Below are 21302 nucleotides of genomic sequence, written 5' to 3' on the forward strand. Positions count from 1 at the left end.
TATTCCTCTGATTGGAGGAAGATAATTTCATTAAATACGAAAGATGAAGGATTTCTCAACGCCAAGTAATCTAGGATCTCGTTTGGGATGTCTATTTGCGAACTCGCCGCTGTCATGATGTTCTCGAGTGTAAACATCGAGTGTTTGTCGAATTTCGAGAAATCATGAGTTTGAATAACTTCTCTAAAAGGGAGTAAATTGTATTCCTTGGTGAAATACGATATCAGCAGGCTCAGGAGGAACCCGATATTGAACGCGATGATGTAAATTGAGACGTACGTCTCTCCATCCAAATCAAAAATCAAAATTATCAAATTGAGGAGGCTGAAAACGATGCAGGACAGTGTATAACTCATCAACATCCTCGGAGATGATAGTCTGAACTGTTGAGTTATGTAAACAATTGACAATATAAGCATAATAAGATTAATCACTAAAATTGCGATTCTATTCGTAATATAGAAGTTAAAGATCGGAATTGTGAGTAAAATTATTGAATAGGAAAACCGAAAAATGATCGTTTTCGAATTATAAATTGAATCTTTTTTTGGGATGCCGTATTGTACGAAATACTCGATATATGTTGACACGTATGAGCAAAGGATGACAAATATCGATAGAATGAACATCCCGTAATGACTTGTGAATTCATTTGAAAATGCATACGTAACACCTGAGTAACACGCGGGAACTAATAATACATGGAGTCCTACGATGCAAATGCCGAGTGGATATACGTTATCCAGTTGATAATCTGTTGAATATTTCAAAAATATAAATAAAGTTGAAATGATAATTAAGTAAGTAACAACGAATACTAGAAGAGATATGACCAAATAATCTAAATGAGTTGTCGTAGTTATGCCAGGAGTAAAACAAAATACACAATTTAAGATATAAAGGACTGTATCGTGAACTTTGTTAGATTTCCAGCTGAGCTTCGATGAGTTGAACAAGTACATGAAATTCAACTGTAGTCCAAAGAGGAGATGACCTATAAATATTAAAACATTTAAAGTTTTCATTTTATCCCCAATGGAATAGAGTAATGTATGAAATGACTGAAACCTATCTTGTTTGCCAATTGGTCCGATGAGATCTGATAAGGTTTTAGGCATTTAAAACTATTATAAAAAAAATTTCAACAGATATAAAAAAATCTTAGATTTCAGGGGGTAAAAAATATATTCTTCTCAAAAAGTCACCCCCTAAAATATATTATACGGTATTGGATCTGATTTTGTTTTTGATGTATTTATATTTGTCTTTTGATGTATTTTCAAAATAATGAGTTAAATATATTTTATGTTTCGAAATTTGATTTGGTCTTTTTTTGTTTTTTGAGAAATGGAGTTGTTTGCAATGGTCTTAGACTAACCTGCGCGAATGAACCTATGTTGTGTTTGATTTCTTTGTTTTTGCTGAATGTATTAAGAAATTTTTAAATTTCATGAATTATACATGTAAATGAATCTTTTGTAATGATTTGCTTCGAGAATTATGAAGAAATTTGTGTTGTTTGTCGAAATAATATAAATTAAATAAAATTTCAATTCCAGCCTTAATTACAAAAGAAACCCATGATCAAATCTGATTTTGGCATAGCAAAAGAGTACAAATGAGTCATTCAAAGTAATTAAGCTTGAGTTCGATACAATGATTCCGAATATTTCAAGACGTTCAAGAATTTTGATAATATGGTTTGAATCATGTTCCAGTGAGAAATAATGCTTACATGAAATTGGCTTTCAGATAAAAGAGAGTTTGTTCAATCCGATCGCCAATATTTAAAATGAAGAAAAATTATTTGAACTTGTTGAACAATTTGTGTTCCTTTAAGCTTATAAATACTATATTAAAGCTTATTGCGCTTGCAATAGCATTTTGTAAAGTTGAGTTCACAAATTTTCAAGATTTGTGAAGATGTATTCAAATTATGATTTACAATAAAATATTTTTATGTATACTATTGATGATACTTTGAATTATAACAAAAAAATTTTCACAGGTAAATTTTGAAGAAAATATCGGTCAAAATAAAGCTTATGTATTTAGTCAATAAATATTAAGCAACAAATTTTTCAAAGCTCAAAAAAAATTTTTTTTTGTTCTCACTTCTCATAACTCTTAAGTTTAATACTTCAATATTCATGAACTGCACTAGATGGATAATGAAATATGATCAAAATGAATCAAAATAATTGCAAATTTATAAAGCTTATTTTATCAATACTAAGTTATAAAGAAATTAATTAACCTGAGCGATGAATGCTTCTGTTGCAACACCGCATTGGTTATCTTTGTCTCTTGCCATACGAATGTAACCTTTTTCGCCCCACATTTCGCCCCATGAATTGCGATCAATCCAATATTTAGCGCCATTCTCAACACCATAACCAACGCAACCAACAGCATGATCTAAGTTCATTGAGCTGCACTTTGGATCATCATAAATTCCTGACTGGTACATCATGAAGGAATAAAGTGAAGCATCAATTGCAATACTTGCTGGACCTAAGTTTGCAATCTTCTCTGCTAAATCGTTTTTATCACAATCGGCAACTTCGACGTAGCCTTTAACTTGTGGTGGAGCGGCCTTCTTCTTGTTCCATTTGCAAGTTCCTTCCTGAGATGTATATGGGAATCTACTTCTAGCATTGTCTTGCCTCCTTGTTCATCAATCATCCAATCCCATGCATCAGCTGGAAAACCACCATTGCATCCAGCTGCACTACTGCAGCAGTCAACAAGGTTCTGTTCTGATAATATATAGGCGGCATTATGTTTAACAGCCCAATTTGACTCTAATCCAAAGATTGTAGAGAAAGCCCAGCAAGAACCACAGTCATTTTGGTCTTTGACTGGACCAATAACTCCTGGGTGATCTCTCCAATCGAATGAATCTGGATGTGAGCCTGCGTTTTTCTCGTTAATAATGGAATACTTATGATTCCTTCCAGAATTCTTGTAACCAAGCAACGAATGGTATTCACTTGGTGTTAAATGTGATAATCTGTTCATTGCAAGAATGAAATGGGAATTTCCGGCGTTATGTTGTTGAACATATCTTTTATTTGATAACCAAACACCTAACCTGAAATGATATTCATCACCAGTGAACATCATGCTGTTTTCACGCATCCAGCCGACGAAACTTTTTTCCTCGTGAGCAGCAATCATAAAATAAAGTTAACTCCTCCTCTCAATTTTCTGAGAAAATTTGTGAGATAATTTGACAACGGACTTATAAAATGACAAATAATTTTTGCGAGTATGGAACGTAAGGACAAAACCTTTTTAGTCCAATAAATATTATTGGAATATTGGACCCCTCCAAGAAGAAATTGGAACCAAATTTCAAAAATGGAAAATTGAAATAATCAATTCCACAAAATTTATCCAATTAAATATAATTTGCATGTCCTATGTTACCTGATATGCATGATTTTTTACATACGAAATATTAGTTTTACAATTTGACAAGTTTATTTGTCAATTTGTCAATGTTTTGGATTTTGTTTCTGGCTGATCGCCAAATAACCACAGACTGGAGTCAATTCGCATCTGAAGATATGCTTGTTTCGGCTTGCGAAGTATGCGATTTGGTTGTAGATAAATTCAGAAAAGGAGAAATAAATGATCTTCTTCCTCAAAATAATACAGAATGCGCAGACAGTTCAACTACAAATCCATATTGTGGACTTATTAAAAATATAACATCAGATATTAACGCTACTTTCAAAAATAAAATCCCAAGAAATGCTTGCGAGATCATTTCACCCTGTGTTTCATTTTCTCAAAAAGAATTTACTGGAGAATTATGTTATCCGTGCAGATTTTTATATCATTTCTCAATTATGGTCAATGTTACTGACAAAGTGCAATTTATTAAAAGATTTTGCACCACAACACGCTCTACGTTTGCTGCATTATGTTCTCGAATTGAATCCGATAATACTGGAAAGTTCTGGAATAATCTCCAAAAATCTAAAAATTCTCTTCAACAATGTTATCCATTCTGCCGTAAAGCAGAAGATAGACAAGCTAGAATGAAGAGATCTCATAGATTTGACAGAGAATTATAATTTTCTATAATTGAAATAAAAACTGTACTTTATATGACTAATTTATGTTTTTATTTATATGAGTGTATGTTTAACTCTTTCACCTTAAGAATAAGCCCTAAAGAATGTTAGTCATTTAGCAAATTGTAGATAAAAAAAGAAAATTTGATGAAATGTATCTGAATTCCCTTACAATTATTCTGATATCGAAAGGCAATCATTATATGCAAATAAACACTATATATCTTCAAGTAAGTTAGTGCTAATAAAAATTAATGAAATTGAAATTCTAAAATAACTAAAAATAGGTATGAATATAATGTAATTCACTACAAAAGGAAACAATATTTATTTTACAAACAAATATTACATATAATCGTTATTGGTAGAGATCCAGTTCATCAACCATATTAAAATTATCGAGAAGGGGATCTGAATCCGAAGCGTAATATCTAGATTCTTCATCGTATTCATCAAAGTCTGAGCTATATAAACTCATATCTCTCATGTCATCATTTGGAGATATTACTTCATTTCTAGCAAGAATGCCTGTCTTGTGTTCGAATAATGGGTAATAATAAAATTGATTTTCTTCAATTTTATTTTCATCATTACAAAGAGCAAAATTCTTGCGCTTTTCATTAATAGAAAGGAATGCATCATACTTGGAAGAGTAAATACTTCTCTTAAAGATTTTCCAATTCTGATTTTTCTTTTTGGTATTTGAACTTGACATAATTATATCAATGGAACCATTATCATTAACTGTTTTGATGACAGTGTCAGATTCTGCGCAGGAATAAAATGAGTAATTATGATTCGGAAAATAATACCAAAACTGATTTGGATCTTCATCAAGTTTAAATGGTGTGAATGTTAACTTTCTGGCATTATCATAGGCTGATAAGACAGGTCCCAGCGTTAATGCATATTCTTCAGCTGCAATTGAAAATAAAATTGCACATGGTATTTCGGGTATTGGATATGGAATACAGTAATTGGAAATGTCAATTGTGTGTATCTCCATTGTTATATCATCTGGTATATTTGAAGATAATATGAAAGGATCGTCTGGATCTTCCGTAGGAATTATGAATTTTTCGAGATTTTTGTTTGCTATAAAGCCCGAGTAAAATGAAAACGTTTGATTAACGTTCTTACCATAGTCAATTTCGGCTATTGCCAGCTTACTGTGTTGGTCATCGACCTTTTCTTCAATAAAGCTAACAAATGGGTAAAAAAGAGAAACGAACCTTTGAGATTCTGCATTGTAAACCCAAATCTGAGTTAGATCCTCTCTATTTGGTGATTTCGCTACAATCGTATACTTATTTTCGTCGGGAGCCCCAGTCTCCTCAATCGAAATTGCCATGTCATTTCCTTTCTTCTTAAAACAAAGCCAGTAACTATTCGTACTGAATGATTCTCCCATAGAATTGATTTTATATTTTTATTTTATCGTTCTGCCGTCATTTCAAATTGGCATATTCAATTCAACGTTGCAAGGTTTTAAGAATTTCCAAAATGGCAAATTTAAATGTTTTTATGATTTTTGTTGATGGTGGTGAAAAAGTGTCATTATAATAAAATAAACAAAAAAATATTAAGGGTGCACCCGTATGTACGTTTATTTGAGAGGAGGAGGATTACCCTCTCAATTTTGAGGGATTCGTTAGTTTATTTTCTCGATGAATATGCAATAAAATTTGATTTTTACCTTATCAATATACTTCATATAATATACACATGTTCATGTAAAAACTTTTTTCCAAAATCCTCAGGAATTAAGGGATTTTTGAATTTTAAGAATTTTTTTCGAATTTTTTCCAAAAAAAAATATTTTCAGTATAGATCCGTATTTTTCCCAAGTGAGCGGGGTATCTCCAATCCCAGCCCTATCGTCCTCCCAGTGTCAGTTTTCAATATAAAATCCAAATTTTTTTTGAAAATAAAAATTTCGAGAAATTTTTTTTGATTTTTTTCTTTGATTTCAATAATTCAAAATAAATTTGGGAGTAAAAAGACACTATTTAATGAATTCATATGAGTGAATGTGGATAAATACTCTCAAAACATACAATTTATCTATTTTTTCTTTATATTATCAACTAATTAGTGATAATTTTTTTTGAATCAGATTTTTTTCTTTAAAAACATAATATATAACACAACAATGATGCACACATACGTATCTACACATCAAAATATAAAGCTTGTTTTGGTCTGGGCATCCCAACCCAAAATTCTTAAAAAATTGAATAAAATTGAATACTTGGGGCTGGGATACCCATCCCAAAACCGAATTGAATTTTTTGAATTAAAGAATATATTTATGTATTTATAATATACATGTGATGTCTATAAAAAATACTAAATTCTAAAAAAAAATTCAATTTATTCAAAACGTATACTAAGTGATCACTTCATTAGTAGGATCAGCAATCCTACTAAATGGTGAGAACGCCACTAACTAAAAAGGGAGTCCTTGGAGCTCTTGATCTCTTGTCAGTAGAGTTCATAATGAGGCATGGCATCTACTGATTAGAGATCAGAGCAATCCTACCTTACCTTCAGGAGCTACAAAGCTCCTAATCGTTACGAGGGGGAGCCTTGGAGCTCCTGAAGCTCATCAGCAGATGCTATTTACCATTTGGGCCTCTTCTGATGAAAGATGCGAAACACGTCTACGAACCAGGAGCTTCAAAGCTTCTAATCCTTACTAAAGGGAGCTTTGGAGCTCCTGAGTCTCCATCAACATAGTCCCAGATGGTAAATGTCCTTTGCTGATGAAAGATGCGAAACACATCTACGAACCAGGAGCTCCAAAGCTCCTAATCCTTACGAAAGGGAGCTTTGGAGCTCCTGAAACTCCTTTTACTATAAAATAGGACAGTTTTCTTCTGAGGTTCTCATCAAATCTAAGACTTCAGAAGAAAGCTGTCCTATCAATGTATACTTACACTCTCATGGACTACAAGTGTACAATTTTAAGGCAGAGATTATCCGAGGCCTCTCATCAAATGAGGGACCTCGGATAATCTCTACCTTAAGTAGTCAAATAACTTTTCTCACTATTTAGGAACAAAAGAACAAGAGTTGGAGTACTTTAAGGCAAGATTCTTCCGAAATCTCTCATCGAATGAGAGACTTCGGAAGGACCTTGCCAAATCCTTGAACGCCAATATCCTTGGAACTGAGCTAGAACCAGGGAGAAGTAGCATACTATAGAGCACGATGGTAATCTCGGAAATGCTTATATCGCCCCAAGCACAATATTTAAGAAGTCTAACTCATATATACAAGAAGTCAGGCTGAATAGATATTGTGCATATGGTTTGCAGAACTCTCATGATATTTAAAATTCATGTTATCCCAAAAAGGTGACACTTTGGGTGTATCGTCCATCCCAGGGATGCAAAAATCACATCACCTTGGATCTATATTTTCAGAACAGCCTTAACGGCTAAGATTTAGGAACAATGTTAAGTATCAAAAAGAAAGGAGGTCTGATATAGACAACATATATCGTTGAAGGTTGAAAAAATCTCTAATATTTGAGCCCAAAATTTCAAATTTTAATTTTTTGAAAAAAGAGGCCACCCGTATGTACGTTTATTTGAGAGGAGGAGGATTATATTTTTGAAAGGGTGAAACATTATGAATATGTTAATTATATAATAATATGTATTATTATAAAAAAGAAAAAATAAAGCACGTTAAAATTTTTCTTTCTTGATTTTTTACAAAATCTACTTAGAATTATGCAAAATATGACTAAATAATTATAAATTTCAGGTTAAATTTTAATTTTGATAAATAATTTAAATTTCAAAATATCAAGTTCAGTTCGACTATGTATGTAGTAATTCCTCAATAAAGTGCCAAAACCCTATTAAAATATATGAACATTTTCAACATTTTAATGTTTTTATTTAAAAATTTGATGGAATATGAGCTTCAAACAATTATTATGTAAATAAAAATAATTAAATATATGTATTTATTCGTATTACAACCGTAGTAAGTCGATTCTTCCTTTCTTCTACTGAGATTTGAATTTGATTTCGAGTTGTAAAGAGATTCAAAGGGAAAATACTAGCGGATAAAAACTACCTCCATGAAAGGGTCATAATGGAGTCAGGTTGTATTTTTTGATATTTTTTGCTTTTCGAGCCTAAATAGGTAGCCAAGATAATGCCTAAAAATAAGGTTCTAAATTCTGAAGTTTACATGATCCTCTCGTGTGCACCCTTAATTCCACAAAATAGTATCGATACTTTCTTGATTTTGGTAATGGATTCCGACTATTTAGATATTCGATGACTAATGGACGAAGAATGGAAGAAAAGAGCAATTTCGAGATAAAATTATTAAAAGATATATTAGACTGTTTGATCTGCAAATAAACATATTTGTACTGTTAATCGGTTTTACAGAATAGATCTTGTGTTATTGTAAGTTTTGAAAAAAAATCGAGAATTTTTCCTAAGATACTCATTTTACGAGATAAAATGATATACCATCTACTAGATATTTGTGAGTTATTTCCCTTATTTGACAAGTAACTACAGAAATTGTAGTTTCAGGAAATTTGAAAATGTTTGGTATGCTAAGAAAGATATTGTCATATTCAACGTTTTCAATTTCAATATACTATAATAATATAAATATAAATTCATGCAATCTGTCCTTAGATATGCTATCTAAACCTTAGATAGATATTCAATTTCATCATAAAGAATGAGAAAATTTCAAATTGTGAAATAAGACAAACATATTCATATATGAGATAATAACCAACTATATTAGGTTTCTCAATTCTTCATTTAAAATTCCAAAAAAAAATTCAAAATTTCAAAAATCCAAAGAAGAAATAAAAATTTTATATGCAAATTTGCAAAATAAAAAATTTTTGGAATTATAAACATTATTTATTTTTGGTGTTTGTTCCAAGATTTATCTTTTTCCCCTTATTGGATTTGAATATTTTAGATTATTAGTTTAATTAATTTTGACTGGTATATTTCATGATGTCCACATCACAACATATTCTGAAAAATGAACCAGAATATATTTATTTAAAAAAGAGAAAAGGTATTAATAAAGATTTTTAATTGAGCTTATTTAAAAGGTTCTACTTCAAGAACTTTATATAGTTTACTTTTTTAAGTAACGTAATAACAACATCTTCAAGTTTATTTTCAATCCTTACGAATGTTTTGATGGGATGAGCTTACTGATAATTGGCTCATCCCATCAAAACATTCCCTTAAAAACTCTGGCCTCGATGAAGGCCAGATTTCGCAATTTATCTCCTCAGAGCCCAGTTCCTCGACGATCGTCCTCATTAGGCTCGATCCGAGAGGAACTTGGCTCTGAATGAAAATCACAAGCTCTGGCCTCAGGAAAAGCCAGAGCTTCGCTAACCATCCTCGGGGCCGGGGTCCTCTAAGACCGCCCTGATTTGGGGCTGCCGGAGAGGAACCCAGTCCCGAGAGAGCGTCCATAAGAAGCTCTGGCCTTTTCTGAGACCAGATCCCTCAAATACAATCCCCAGGGCCGAGTTTGAGGGAGATCATCTACATCATTGATGATCTCCTCTCGTCTCGGCCCTGAAAGACCTACAGACACAGGATCTGGCCTCAGCAAAGGCCAGAGCTTCGTTTTAAATCACCAGGGCCGGTTTTCCAAAATGCTTCTCTGATTCGGCCCTGGTAAGCTTACAGTATGAAGCTCTGGCCCTTATTCAGGCCAGAGCCTGCACATTTAATCCTCAGGGTCGAGTTTGAGGGAGATCATCCACATCATTGGCGATCTCCGCTCATCTCGGCCCTGAAAGACCTACATATACAGGATCTGGCCTGAGCAAAGGCAAGTGCCTCGCTTACAGACTACATTTGCCGTTTTCAGGAGATCTTCCAAATCACTGACGGTTCTCGCTGAGATTCTGGAAAAACATCTAAATTACTACTCTAGAAAGACTAGAAGGGGGCCCTAACCTTGAGAAAGGACCCCCTTCCCGGTCTTTCTGGCGAACTTTGTTTCGCATTGCGAGTGTCTGCTGCGAATCTGGGGCGGAGCAGCAGACACTCGCAATTATATGTCGCGGCAAGTGCACCTGTGGTGCCAGAATGCACTTGCCGCGACATTTGCGAAATGCGAAGATGATTCCGGAAGGAATGGCAATACTGGCAAAGGCCACTCCTTCCGGCACCAGAAAGACTAGAAGGGGGCCCTAACCTTGAGAAAGGACCCCCTTCCCGGTCTTTCTGGAGAACTTTGGTTTGCATTGCTAGTGTCTGCTGCTTCTTTTGACAGAAGCAGCAGGCACTCGCAATTGTATGCCACAGCAAGTGCACCTGTGGTGCTAGAATGCACTTGCCGTGACTTTCGAGAAATGCAATGATGATTCCGGAAGGAATGGCAATACTGCCAAAAGCCAATCCTTCCGGCACCAGAAAGACTAGAAGGGGGCCCTAACCTTGAGAAAGGATCCCCTTTCCGGTCTTTCTGGTCGTAATACACATCATTACTTTCTCATTCTTTATTCTCTTTTCAAAAGCACACTATATTAAACTTCAGCCCATATACTTCTGCATTACAGAGAGACAAAATTTATAAATATAATATTTCTGACGGTTAATTCCGTTATTATTAATCATTATAACTCATATTCTCAGCAGATGCATAAGATAAGAGATTAGAATCATAACCGCCCGTCGGAGCAACATCTCACTACATATAGTTCAGTTCAAATTTTATGAAAATCATTTCGAAAACAACAATTTACATCCAAATCAAGGAATAACGTGTTCCTTGTATTTGGATAACAATCCGCCCGTCGGGACTGGACTATTGTAGATGAATGTTGCATGATTTATTTATATCATTTAAGATCTCCAAAAAAAAAAAATTTAATTCGGAAAAAAACATCTAATCTCTATGGAAAATCATGACCGCCCGTCGGAACAACATCTCACTACATATAGTTCAGTTCAAATTTTATGAAAATCATTTCGAAAACAACAATTTACATCCAAATCAAGGATAACGTGTTCCTTGTATTTGGATAACAATCCGCCCCGTCGGGACTGGACTATTGTATGTTTATTATATATTTTTTATAAAATTTCTACTGAGCAACTGCCTGTCGGAGTTTCATCTCATAGTACATAGCTCAGTTCAGAAATTTGTAATAATACCTATTTACAACCGCCCGTCGGTGCTGGGCTATGAGAACTTTGAGATTTTAATTTTATTACAGAGGCCTCGGGCTCTCCTACTTCTTATTTCTCTTCCTGACTAGTTTCCTCCCGAGGCCTCTGAAAAAAAAGGAAGAGTAAGAGAAGCAGGGGAGAGTATCAATGTTTCATTGGTGTCAGAAAACCTTAGATAGTATACAATTTTGAATTCCTTTAAGTTGATTAGCAATTTCACAAAAATATATTAAACCGTTTTTATAAAACGGTTTAATCGTCTTCAACACAATAATTTAGTACTTTTTAAGGGTGCATTCACACCCGTAGGGCATAATCTTCAATTCTGCTCTTTAATGTTATTTTCCAATTATCCTTCACGACAGTTGTCAGAATTTTGAATTAGAGTCAGACGGGTGTAAATGTACCCTTAAAAATTTATTTAAACTTGAAATCATATGCTTCGCGTATAAACCTTTCAATTCGCTCGAATTTTGAGCGACAGACGCGAAGAATATGATTTCAAGTTTATTTTCAAAATAAAAATTTTTAATTTCTGTCTCAATATTTATTTTAAAGATTAGTATTATATTTATCTTGTGTTGAAATAGTCTATGCAATTGCTTGAATAAAGGTAAACATCTGCAAAATCTTTCAGTGATTGGAATCTATCAAAATTACTCAATGTTCAACGAATATTTTGCCAAAATTCCAAAAGGTTTTGATGGTGTTATCAATGCATTCTTAAAAAATCTCATCCATATTGGCAAAAAGATTCAAACAAATGATCCGTTATGCTATTTAACATCCCCAGAATTAGGAATATGTCACTAGTTCCCGCAACATATTCAAACACTTAATAACATGGATATGTTGGAAAATTACCAAAAATGGGAAAATCTTTTTAAAATGGATGAAATCGGTTTAGAATATATATCTAAGCACCGATAAAGTTTTGTTAACATGTATAATTATTGATGACTCAATAAAAGTCGCACGTGCCTAAAAAAAATAGTCAAAACTTTATTTCATTTCAAAGTCGTTACGATTATTTATTAGTTTTTTTTTAAAAAACTAAATTTTGCTTCTAGTAGTTCTTAGCTATTCAATTGACTTTTTTGTTCCTATGAATTGAGGCAAATTTAAAAAAGTGACAAAAATTTTTAATGACAGCATATACCTTATCAGGATTTTTAAATAGTAACCCAGACTTTGAAAGAGTCATACTGGATTTACATCAGATTTTCGGACAATTGGTCATGATATATCTAAATGATCCTAGAAGTTACTCGTATCATCCGGATTATATTCAGATCAACGATCTTAATGAAGTAATTGCACCCCTTCCACGTCTATCCAACCTTGAAAAGAACAAATGGGTAAGTTTACCGGATCTTTTAGATAGTTCTTTTGATAGAACTTATACGAGTATCCATGATTTTTCATTTTTATTGAAATGTTATCTACTAGACCCGATAAACCATGACAAAGAACTTGTAATTTCCAAATACAAAGAGACATTCGTTCCAAGGGGTTTCAAAGTTCTCGGATATGGAGCTCATAGTGTCGTTTTACATTCCGATGAATTCTTCTCTTCACACATATTTAAATTCTCAAAACTAGATCTTTCCGTGGAAAATAAGATCAAAGAAATACTGGGGATTCCAATTTATTATCCAAATTTGGCCGTGCCTAATAAATACTTTACCAGCAGCCCTTTGTATCGAAAAGGAACATTAAAAGCCTATATACAAAACAATCCTAATCTCACAAACCTAGAATTACTCGAAAAATTTTATCAAATTTGTTTAGACGTACGAAACATTCACAACCACCACATTATACTAAGAGATATAAAGCCAGACAACATTCTCCTCGACGAGTTTGATAAACCTCACTACGCAGATTTTGATGTTTCAGTGTTTGACACCGACAAAGCATATGATTTCACCGGAACTGAGTTTTACATGGCTCCAGAAGTTGATCAGAACCTTTCCAAATCGAAATACGTTGGTTACGGTGTTAAATCAGACATCTTTTCACTTGGATGCGTTCTCAACTACATGTTCAATCACAATTATCCATATTCTATATATACACCTCTTATTCCAAAAACAGTCATTTATCTGATTGATTTCATGAGAAATCCAAATCCAGATTTTCGACCAACTATAGATGAATTAATTTCATTGACCTTAGGAACTATGAAATATTATAGATCAAATCCTGTCAATGAAGGACACTTTGGATTAATGAATTATGTACCTAGACCTGATGACAAAATAAATCCAAAGCAAAATAGTGATTATGGAGAAAATCGTTTCAAGAAACATGCGGACAATCGTAAAAATGCTCATAATCCAGAAAACAATCAAAATTCAAATAAACGACCCCCACCACAAAATATCAATCCATCACAAGATAGTTCAGAAAGTGACACAGAGAAGATTACAAAAAGTGACACAAAGACAAGTTCAAATAACCTCAAACGTGGTTCTAATATTTCTCGTAAAAAAGATCCAAAATATCCAGGAACATTTAGACAGAAACAGATATTTTCGGATTCTCTTAATGAACTACTTTATTTATTGAATATGAGGAATAGTAATATAAGTTTGCCAGACGAAGAATTGATGCCCATGATATATAAAAATCTGATTAATGTTATCAATTATGATATATTTGATCCAGAACCAGAACAAAATTCTGACACTAATATCGATAATTTTATCAATATCTTCATTTCCAATACAATGGATAAAGATATTCTCCAAAAAGAGCATCAACATATTAATTCCGAATTGAAGAATCAAGTAGATTTCAAAATATCTAAATTAGAAGTTACTGATAAGCAAAAAACTGTTGAAAGAGTGATTAATCAAATTAACAATCCCACATTTGATTTGTCTCAGATTAAAAAGAATTCAGACAAGAATAGAATTAAGCTAGATGGTTTGCGGGCTCATTTATTAGATGAATCTCGACAATCAATGAATACTCAAGATATTCTACAGTTAATAGAGGAAATCAGTAGAAAGACTAGTTATTCCAAAAATAAAATATATGAGAATCCAAAATCTATTCAACTAAAGCAAGCACTCAGGACAAAAATAAAAGAATATAAAACATCCAAGACATTGACAGTAACTGAGTTACCAAAAGAGTTCAAATCAAATCAAACAAAAAGAACAATTTTGGCTCGATCAAATTCTGTTCCAAAAATTTTCTTTTACTTCGATACAACACCGTGTATCAGAAATTATGTCAATAAAACAGGATCTCCATTATTCAAAACAACTTCTTTATTTTAGAAGTTATTTTGTTATATATATAGATATTTTTTTATGTTTGAATAAATTGTTATTATTAATACATGTCTTTCGATTTTCTCAAATATTATCTTTAAATGACTGTATTTGTATCAACTTTCACAAGAATCATTTTGTGATTCTGCTGAAAGTTACTTTATGAATAACAATCACGTGCTATTGTTGTTAACACACGATATTGTTACAAACGAAGACAACCATTATCTTTAAATGACTGTCTTTGAATCAACTTTGTGAAAATTCACAAAATGATTCTTCACAAAGTAGCTGTATAAACATTCATTCTATTCACATGTTGATAATTCAATCAGTTAACCATTATATCATAAAGCATACTTTTAGGAACTCGCTCCATTTGATATGTATTCAGACATATTTTCCATATCTTGCATTTTGGACAAAACTTATGATTAAAATGAATGTGAATCGTATGAATGAACGTTAGTTTAATGTTGAATTCCTTATTTCAAACTTTATCATTATTTAATTATAGGATATCATGCCTGACAAGCTGTTGCATTGCATAACTCAGTGAGCTTAACTATATTTTATTTCATCACAATGCAATTCACATAAATTTTATATCGAAAAAGTATTCAAATGAGAATTGACTAAATATTTTGTTATATTTATAATAAAAACTGGATAGACTAGCTAAATTTGATGTGAATGGAACTCATATTGAAAATTCAGAGAGAGGAGTTAACTTCAATATTTTTTTTTCGAATTTATGAGTTCGGATCCAAACAAACCCTTTATATGCAAGAACGTCATGCCAGGCTTCTACTGTGGATATCCAGAAATGGATGTTCTCGGCATAATTTTCTGGCTCACTGGTTTAGTTTCAATTTTATTACTTTTCTTTCACATTCGTTCATCAAAAAGCAAATGCAAATTCTTCGATCAAACCTTCTTGTTTTGGATATTCATGATCATTTGGCAATTCTATCGTGGAACCGTTCAAATGTTCAAAATTAACTGGACTCCCATGTCCTTCATAATTGGCTACACATCGGCAAATCACATTCTCCTTTTCATTCCTATGTGCCTTGTCATATTGATCTTGTTTGATCTCTTGTTTACTTACAGAAATCCAGGAATGAATGCTATTATCTTTTTCAGATCCCTTTTCATTTTATTCCTGATTACATTTGTCGGACTTGGCCTTACCCTTTGCATTTTCGACACAGGAAAGCATGATGATCCAGATCTTTCTCTCTCCCTCTGGTGCGCTTGCACAGACCTTGTTTTGGTCATCTTCTTCATACTCCCAGCTCGTTCCCTTCTTGCCGCTGTTACTTATCCAATGGTTCAGCCAGATGATGCCGGATGTGTTAACTTCTGCAGAGTTGGCCTTGTTTTATATACAATCATTTACTCCCTTCGTTTGGTATACAATGCAACCCATTTCTTCGATATTAACCCTCTCCAGCAATGGATTACAACAAAATCAAAAGATGATAATAGTGATACATTGCCACCACCTGTAAGAGCTTTCTCATGGTTCTTCATGTTCTTCTTTGATTACATTCCGTCCGTTTTCGCAATTATTTCCGTTTATTTGTTCAAGAAGCATGATATAATGTTCAACGAAAACCCTTACTACACAAGGCAAAGCGACTAATGATTTCATTGGTTTCGCTATATTGTTTTATAAATTTCTGTCATTTTGACCAAATTTTCTCTCTAAAAATGTACATTCACTTTAAATTTCCTTCTTTTTCTATATTTATCAGCAATGAATATACTTTTTTATCATTTAATTTAGTTTTCCATAAAAAAAATATTATCATTTATTTCAATTAATCCATAACATCTTGGTTTTATCATATCCAATAGTATACATTTCTGTTATATAATAAACCCTGCCTATTCATTAAGCTTGAATGATATCTTTACCATTCAAAATCGACGATTTTCAATAATTTTTTTATAGTCGCATCATGACTAATGTGAAACCGGGTAAGCCAATATTAAACTATGGAGGACGTGTTTTTTCGAAGTATCAGAAGCATAGTTATGATGACTATAAACCTAACAGTTGGTTTTTCATCCAAACATTAAAAAACCTTTCGACAGCTAACGTAGAAGCGATGAAAATACATCATAATATCGATTTAAATCCTCTTACCATGATCAGTTCTGGATGGTTTAAGTATTTTCTCGATGAAAAACAATTTTCATATTTGAAATCAAGCGACGATTTTGAATTATATCAGTTACAACCATTTAACTTTATCAACAAAACCGATTTCCATTCAAACAAATACATAATTCATGCCACAGAGAATTGGTCACCAAGATTTTCAGCAAAATACCAACATTTAGGAAATAATTTTTACTCGGTCAGTAATACAAATTCCATTGATGAAGCTTTGTCCGACTCTCGTATTTTTTCAATTCATAATTTTCCAAAGAGAATTTCATTAAATAGATACGCAGGAGGATTCCTACAATCAGGAGAAAACGCTCTTCACTATCTTACCACATACAGAGTTCTAGAAACAATCGGAATTACAGGAAAAGGTCAAATTATCAATGTTGTTGATTCAGGAGTCGACAGAATGCATTGTCTCTTTTACGATCCCGACCATGAAGTCCCTGTTAACAAGACAGACTTCAGCCATCGTAAAATTGTCCGTATCGATGACTGGAAAGACTCATTAGATCATTCTGACGGCCACGGAACACATGTATGCGGAATATCACTCGGAAACGCTTATAAACAGAAAAGTGGCATGTCCCTTTACAACGGCGTTGCTCCAGATGCTAAACTTTTCATGACAGATTTGGGAGATGCGGCAATTCGTGATGATGTTAGTGCGGATTACGATTTATCATTAACCAGTCAAAGGCAGCTTAAAATGGGATCATATATTTCATCAAATAGCTGGGGATTCTTTCCAAATATTCACATAATTACGGTTCTTCATGATTACGAAGCTTATAATAATCCAAACATCACATTTGTGTTCGCTGCAGGTAACAGAGGTCGAGATTTGACTATAAACTCAGCTGGTGATTCGAAATTAGTTTTAACTGTTGGAAATGCGGTCAGTCCTTCAATTTATACAGTTGAAGACTCAAGATCCATTGTTATGGTTAACGAAAATGGTGATAAAGTCCAATTATCAGAGAATTTCGGCTCAAGATACTGGGATTTACAAAGATCTGAAGATTCTTTACAGATTATTGATAAAAACATCGTACAATATGAAGCTGGCAAGCAATATAATGATAATATCGTTCTGATTTCTTGCAGCGATTTAGAAAAATTGGAACAAAATTCAACAAATGGAATTTTAGCATTTATAACATCACAGTCCTGCAACAATAACTTTGCTAAGATAGCGTCATTTAATGCAAAGGATAGCTTCAAAACAATCAGCGGCTTCAAGAAAGGAACAATTTTCTTTGAACAAGTAAATTACAACTCTCCAAGAATAGGAGGCTCAAGTTCGAGAGGTCCAACAAGAAGAAATATCTTAAAACCTGATGTTGTAGCTCCTGGCCAACCAATTCTTTCTGCAAAAGCCGGATCTCCAAAAAGAACCAGTCCAGGATCATGTTCTGCATCAGAAATCATATCAAAACAGGGAACATCAATGGCTGCACCTACTATTTCCGGTTTATCTGCTTTGATTATGAATTATATGGAAGAAAAATTCGGAGTTAAGCCGATTACGTCATATTTATTACGAGCATTAGTTATTAATTCATGCGAACCTTTCGATTCTTCTAAAAATGAGCCAGATACCACTTCTGGTTTTGGAATTCCACGTTTGACTAATACATTTCCAGTGAATGATGATAAGAAGAACCTCTTATTCATGGACAGACTGATTATAGACCAAGATCAGCAGTACAAATTCACATTTTCCGTGAAACAAAGAGGATATAGATTATGTATTACCATGTCTTACTTAGATCCACCAGCAGATGCATTCGAAGAAGAGGAAAAGGACAACTTCCCATTGTTTGCGGACTTGGATTTGGTCGTAATTACCCCAAGTGGAAACTTAATTTTAGGAAATCAGTATGAATCTTTCAAGCCAGAGCATTTTAGTACCAATGAAAGAGTATTATTAGACAAAGCAGAAGCAGGACAATACACATGCTACGTTAAATCTGCAAAGGAATTTCCAATTAAAACAGGAATCGCATATGCCATTGCAGTTTCAGGAAATGTCAACAATGATCTCAAGATGGAGTTGACAAACGAATGCATTGGTACCAGATGCAAGTGCTCTTCCGAAAGCTTTGGCTACAATTGTAACGAAGATATAATTGTTTTGTCAGGAAAAGCAGAAGTTGACGTCACAATCAAAGCAAGAGACTACAAAGTCTATAAACTTAATGTCCAGAATGTTACAGAAAAGAGTCCTTTCAAAATAAGTTTAATTTCCAAATCTTCCGCAGATAATTTGATGATGTGCTTCTCGATCAATGAATTTAAAGGCATAGGATCATCAATGGACTGCCATAAATTCGCAACTGCCGATTCATTTACTTTTGATCAAGAATTGTACCCAGAAATCAAAAATGGAACCAAAATTTACATGGCATTATACATGATATCTGCTAGTTCTGCAAAGATCAAGTTCAGTACTGATCCTCTTAAAGTAATTTGGTGGACATCCCTTGCATTTAGACTTGCATGCGGAATTGCAGTCGGAGTAATATTCACAGTGCTTGTTGTGATATTGATTATCAAGTCTATAAGGTACAGCAGGATGAATAAAGATGTTTTGGAAGATAATACTGAAATTGTTAATAATACTGAAGTAGCAATATGATATAAATTGTTTGTTCTCGTTTTGAATAAACATTATATATTAATTTATTTGAATTTATACTGTTTGATCACAATTTTTTTATTATATTTAATTTTTGAGTCATCAAAAGAGAATACATCAAAATTTTATGCTTCAATCCAACAAAATTTATGTATTAGAGAACTCATATGTATATTGATTTGATTTCATGCAAAGTAAATGTTTTCCACATATATATTAGTTAATGACATATTGCTATATTCAATTACTTATTAGAATCTATGGATAACAAGATAGAATCGCTCAAAGTTCAATATAGAATGAGATCATATTTTTCTTAATCATCAAACCAAAAAGAACATTTAAAAAGCAGCGATAATCATAAATGACAATTTTTAAGATCTGGGAGATGAAAGGATATTTAAAAACAGTATAAAATAGTTTAAAAATCATCACTTTTTTTTAATAATTTCATCCAAGGGATTTTGGTCGATCAATCATTTTCCATGGAAAATAAGAAGATTCCTCAGTTCTGTTTTATTTGGCATTTATATAGCTCCCATGGAGCGAAGAAATTGCGCCACTTGATTTCCATTTTTCATTATTGCAAGTTGAAGGGGCGTTTTTCCCATATTATCCATTGCATTTAGATCAATTTGGCCTTTCATATAATGTAAAAGAAATTTACATAATGAAATGTTGTTAGACAAAGCAGCATGGTGAAGAACGGTCCTTCCTAATTTGTCCACTTTTTTCAAATTAAAATCCTCATTTGCGAAAATGTCTATAGACTCAGGTAATTCTGCGCACCATGGAATAATTGAATTTTTATCTTTCATAAGCATAATGAATAATGCTTTAACATTGTGTGATTCTGCTATTGGATGTAATTCATTACAACAACAAAAAATTTGTTCACTTTGATAAAAGTCTTCAAAAAATTCATTATTATGAGACAAAATTGCATTTTTAAGACAGGTAATATCAACTTGATGGTGTTTTAAGCATTCATTGATAATGTCTGAATTTCCACCGATAAAAGAGAACTGGAGACATCTTTTTGAGATACTGAATCCAAAATTTGAAATGAGAAAAATAAAAATGTTAGCCGAGCCGAATAATGCAGCAGCTTCAAGAAAACTTACTTTACCGATACAATTAAGAACTCCAAAGTCTTCTATTTCATGATTAATTAGATATTCCCAAAATCTATCAATTTGATCATGCAAAACCATATATCTTACATCATTCTCATCGGAAAACCATTTATATAAAGGATTTAAATGACATACTGCATTTTCGTTATTATTTTCTATAGCCATGCCGTGAATTTTAATTATAAGCTCTTTGTCCATTTGAGATTTCAAAATTGAAAATCTTATGAAGATTTGGTTGAGTAAAGTGATATAAGTAAGGACAGACGAATAGTTAAATCGCGCTGCGCTTATTACCTTTTCAACGATTTTTATGACTGGTAAGTTGAATTTGTCAATTAAAGTGGTTTCAATAAAATCCATTGCATCTTCTATAGGATAGCCCGGTTGCAAGTGAAAGAGTCTCTCGCATTCATCTACCAACTCTTCGTTCTTCGCCGAGCACTCGAAGCTCATTATTGAAAAATGAAAATTTTCAGAAAAACTTTGAAAACATGAGTTTGGAAAAGATTTTCCTCTCAAAATTGGGAAGGTTTTCAAATTTGTTTCATTTGGAATTTTTCCATAGAGGCGAAAATTTTTTACTTGGTTTAATACAAAAGATCCAAATTAAGTAAAAAAGTTTGGAATTTGGAAATTATTTATTTAATTTAATTCATAGTGGAATTTCCTTACTCATTCATATCCAATATAAGCTATTAAAATTAAGTAAAACCAAATTTGGTAAAGGCAAACCCAAATTTTAGCTAAAAGTGACAGGAAAAAAAAACGTTTAGTATTCAAA

At 32.8% G+C, this 21302-nt stretch overlaps 6 protein-coding genes and 1 pseudogene across 7 annotated transcripts, besides 3 other annotated features; 3 read left to right on the forward strand and 4 right to left on the reverse strand.

Moving 5' to 3' along the window:
• Positions 1-30: 30 nt before the first annotated feature.
• Positions 31-1118, reverse strand: TVAGG3_0475670 (uncharacterized protein; the record flags this gene model as incomplete). Its single annotated transcript, XM_001324346.2, has 1 exon — positions 31-1118. A coding segment is annotated over one exon (1088 nt), but the record flags the coding sequence as incomplete, so codon positions are not given.
• A 1075-nt stretch (positions 1119-2193) lies between these two features.
• TVAGG3_0475680 lies at positions 2194-3270 on the reverse strand (annotated as a pseudogene). Its single transcript has one exon — positions 2249-3180. A coding segment is annotated over exon 1 (932 nt).
• A 1173-nt stretch (positions 3271-4443) lies between these two features.
• TVAGG3_0475690 (Ricin B-like lectins family) lies at positions 4444-5501 on the reverse strand (the record flags this gene model as incomplete). The annotated part of the gene is made up of 1 exon (XM_001324349.2): positions 4444-5496. One exon carries the CDS (start codon positions 5494-5496, stop codon positions 4444-4446), a length of 1053 nt encoding a protein of 350 aa, XP_001324384.1.
• Positions 5502-5910: 409 nt separating this feature from the next.
• Positions 5911-7506: a mobile genetic element.
• Positions 7507-7661: 155 nt separating this feature from the next.
• Positions 7662-8314: a mobile genetic element.
• A 4112-nt stretch (positions 8315-12426) lies between these two features.
• On the forward strand, positions 12427-14622 carry TVAGG3_0475720 (protein serine/threonine kinase protein; the record flags this gene model as incomplete). Its single annotated transcript, XM_001324350.1, has 1 exon — positions 12427-14571. The coding sequence occupies one exon, from the start codon at positions 12427-12429 to the stop codon at positions 14569-14571; it is 2145 nt and encodes a 714-aa protein (XP_001324385.1).
• Positions 14623-14690: 68 nt separating this feature from the next.
• TVAGG3_0475730 (uncharacterized protein) lies at positions 14691-16298 on the forward strand (the record flags this gene model as incomplete). The annotated part of the gene is made up of 1 exon (XM_001324351.1): positions 15320-16213. The coding sequence occupies one exon, from the start codon at positions 15320-15322 to the stop codon at positions 16211-16213; it is 894 nt and encodes a 297-aa protein (XP_001324386.1).
• A 234-nt stretch (positions 16299-16532) lies between these two features.
• On the forward strand, positions 16533-19385 carry TVAGG3_0475740 (proprotein convertase-related family; the record flags this gene model as incomplete). Its single annotated transcript, XM_001324352.1, has 1 exon — positions 16533-19385. One exon carries the CDS (start codon positions 16533-16535, stop codon positions 19383-19385), a length of 2853 nt encoding a protein of 950 aa, XP_001324387.1.
• Positions 19386-19912: 527 nt separating this feature from the next.
• Positions 19913-20974, reverse strand: TVAGG3_0475750 (spectrin binding; the record flags this gene model as incomplete). Its single annotated transcript, XM_001324353.1, has 1 exon — positions 19913-20974. One exon carries the CDS (start codon positions 20972-20974, stop codon positions 19913-19915), a length of 1062 nt encoding a protein of 353 aa, XP_001324388.1.
• A 272-nt stretch (positions 20975-21246) lies between these two features.
• Positions 21247-21302: part of a mobile genetic element that runs on past the window's edge.

Source organism: Trichomonas vaginalis, chromosome II, assembly GCF_026262505.1.
Source record: "Trichomonas vaginalis G3 chromosome II, whole genome shotgun sequence".
Lineage (NCBI taxonomy): Eukaryota > Parabasalia > Trichomonadida > Trichomonadidae > Trichomonas > Trichomonas vaginalis.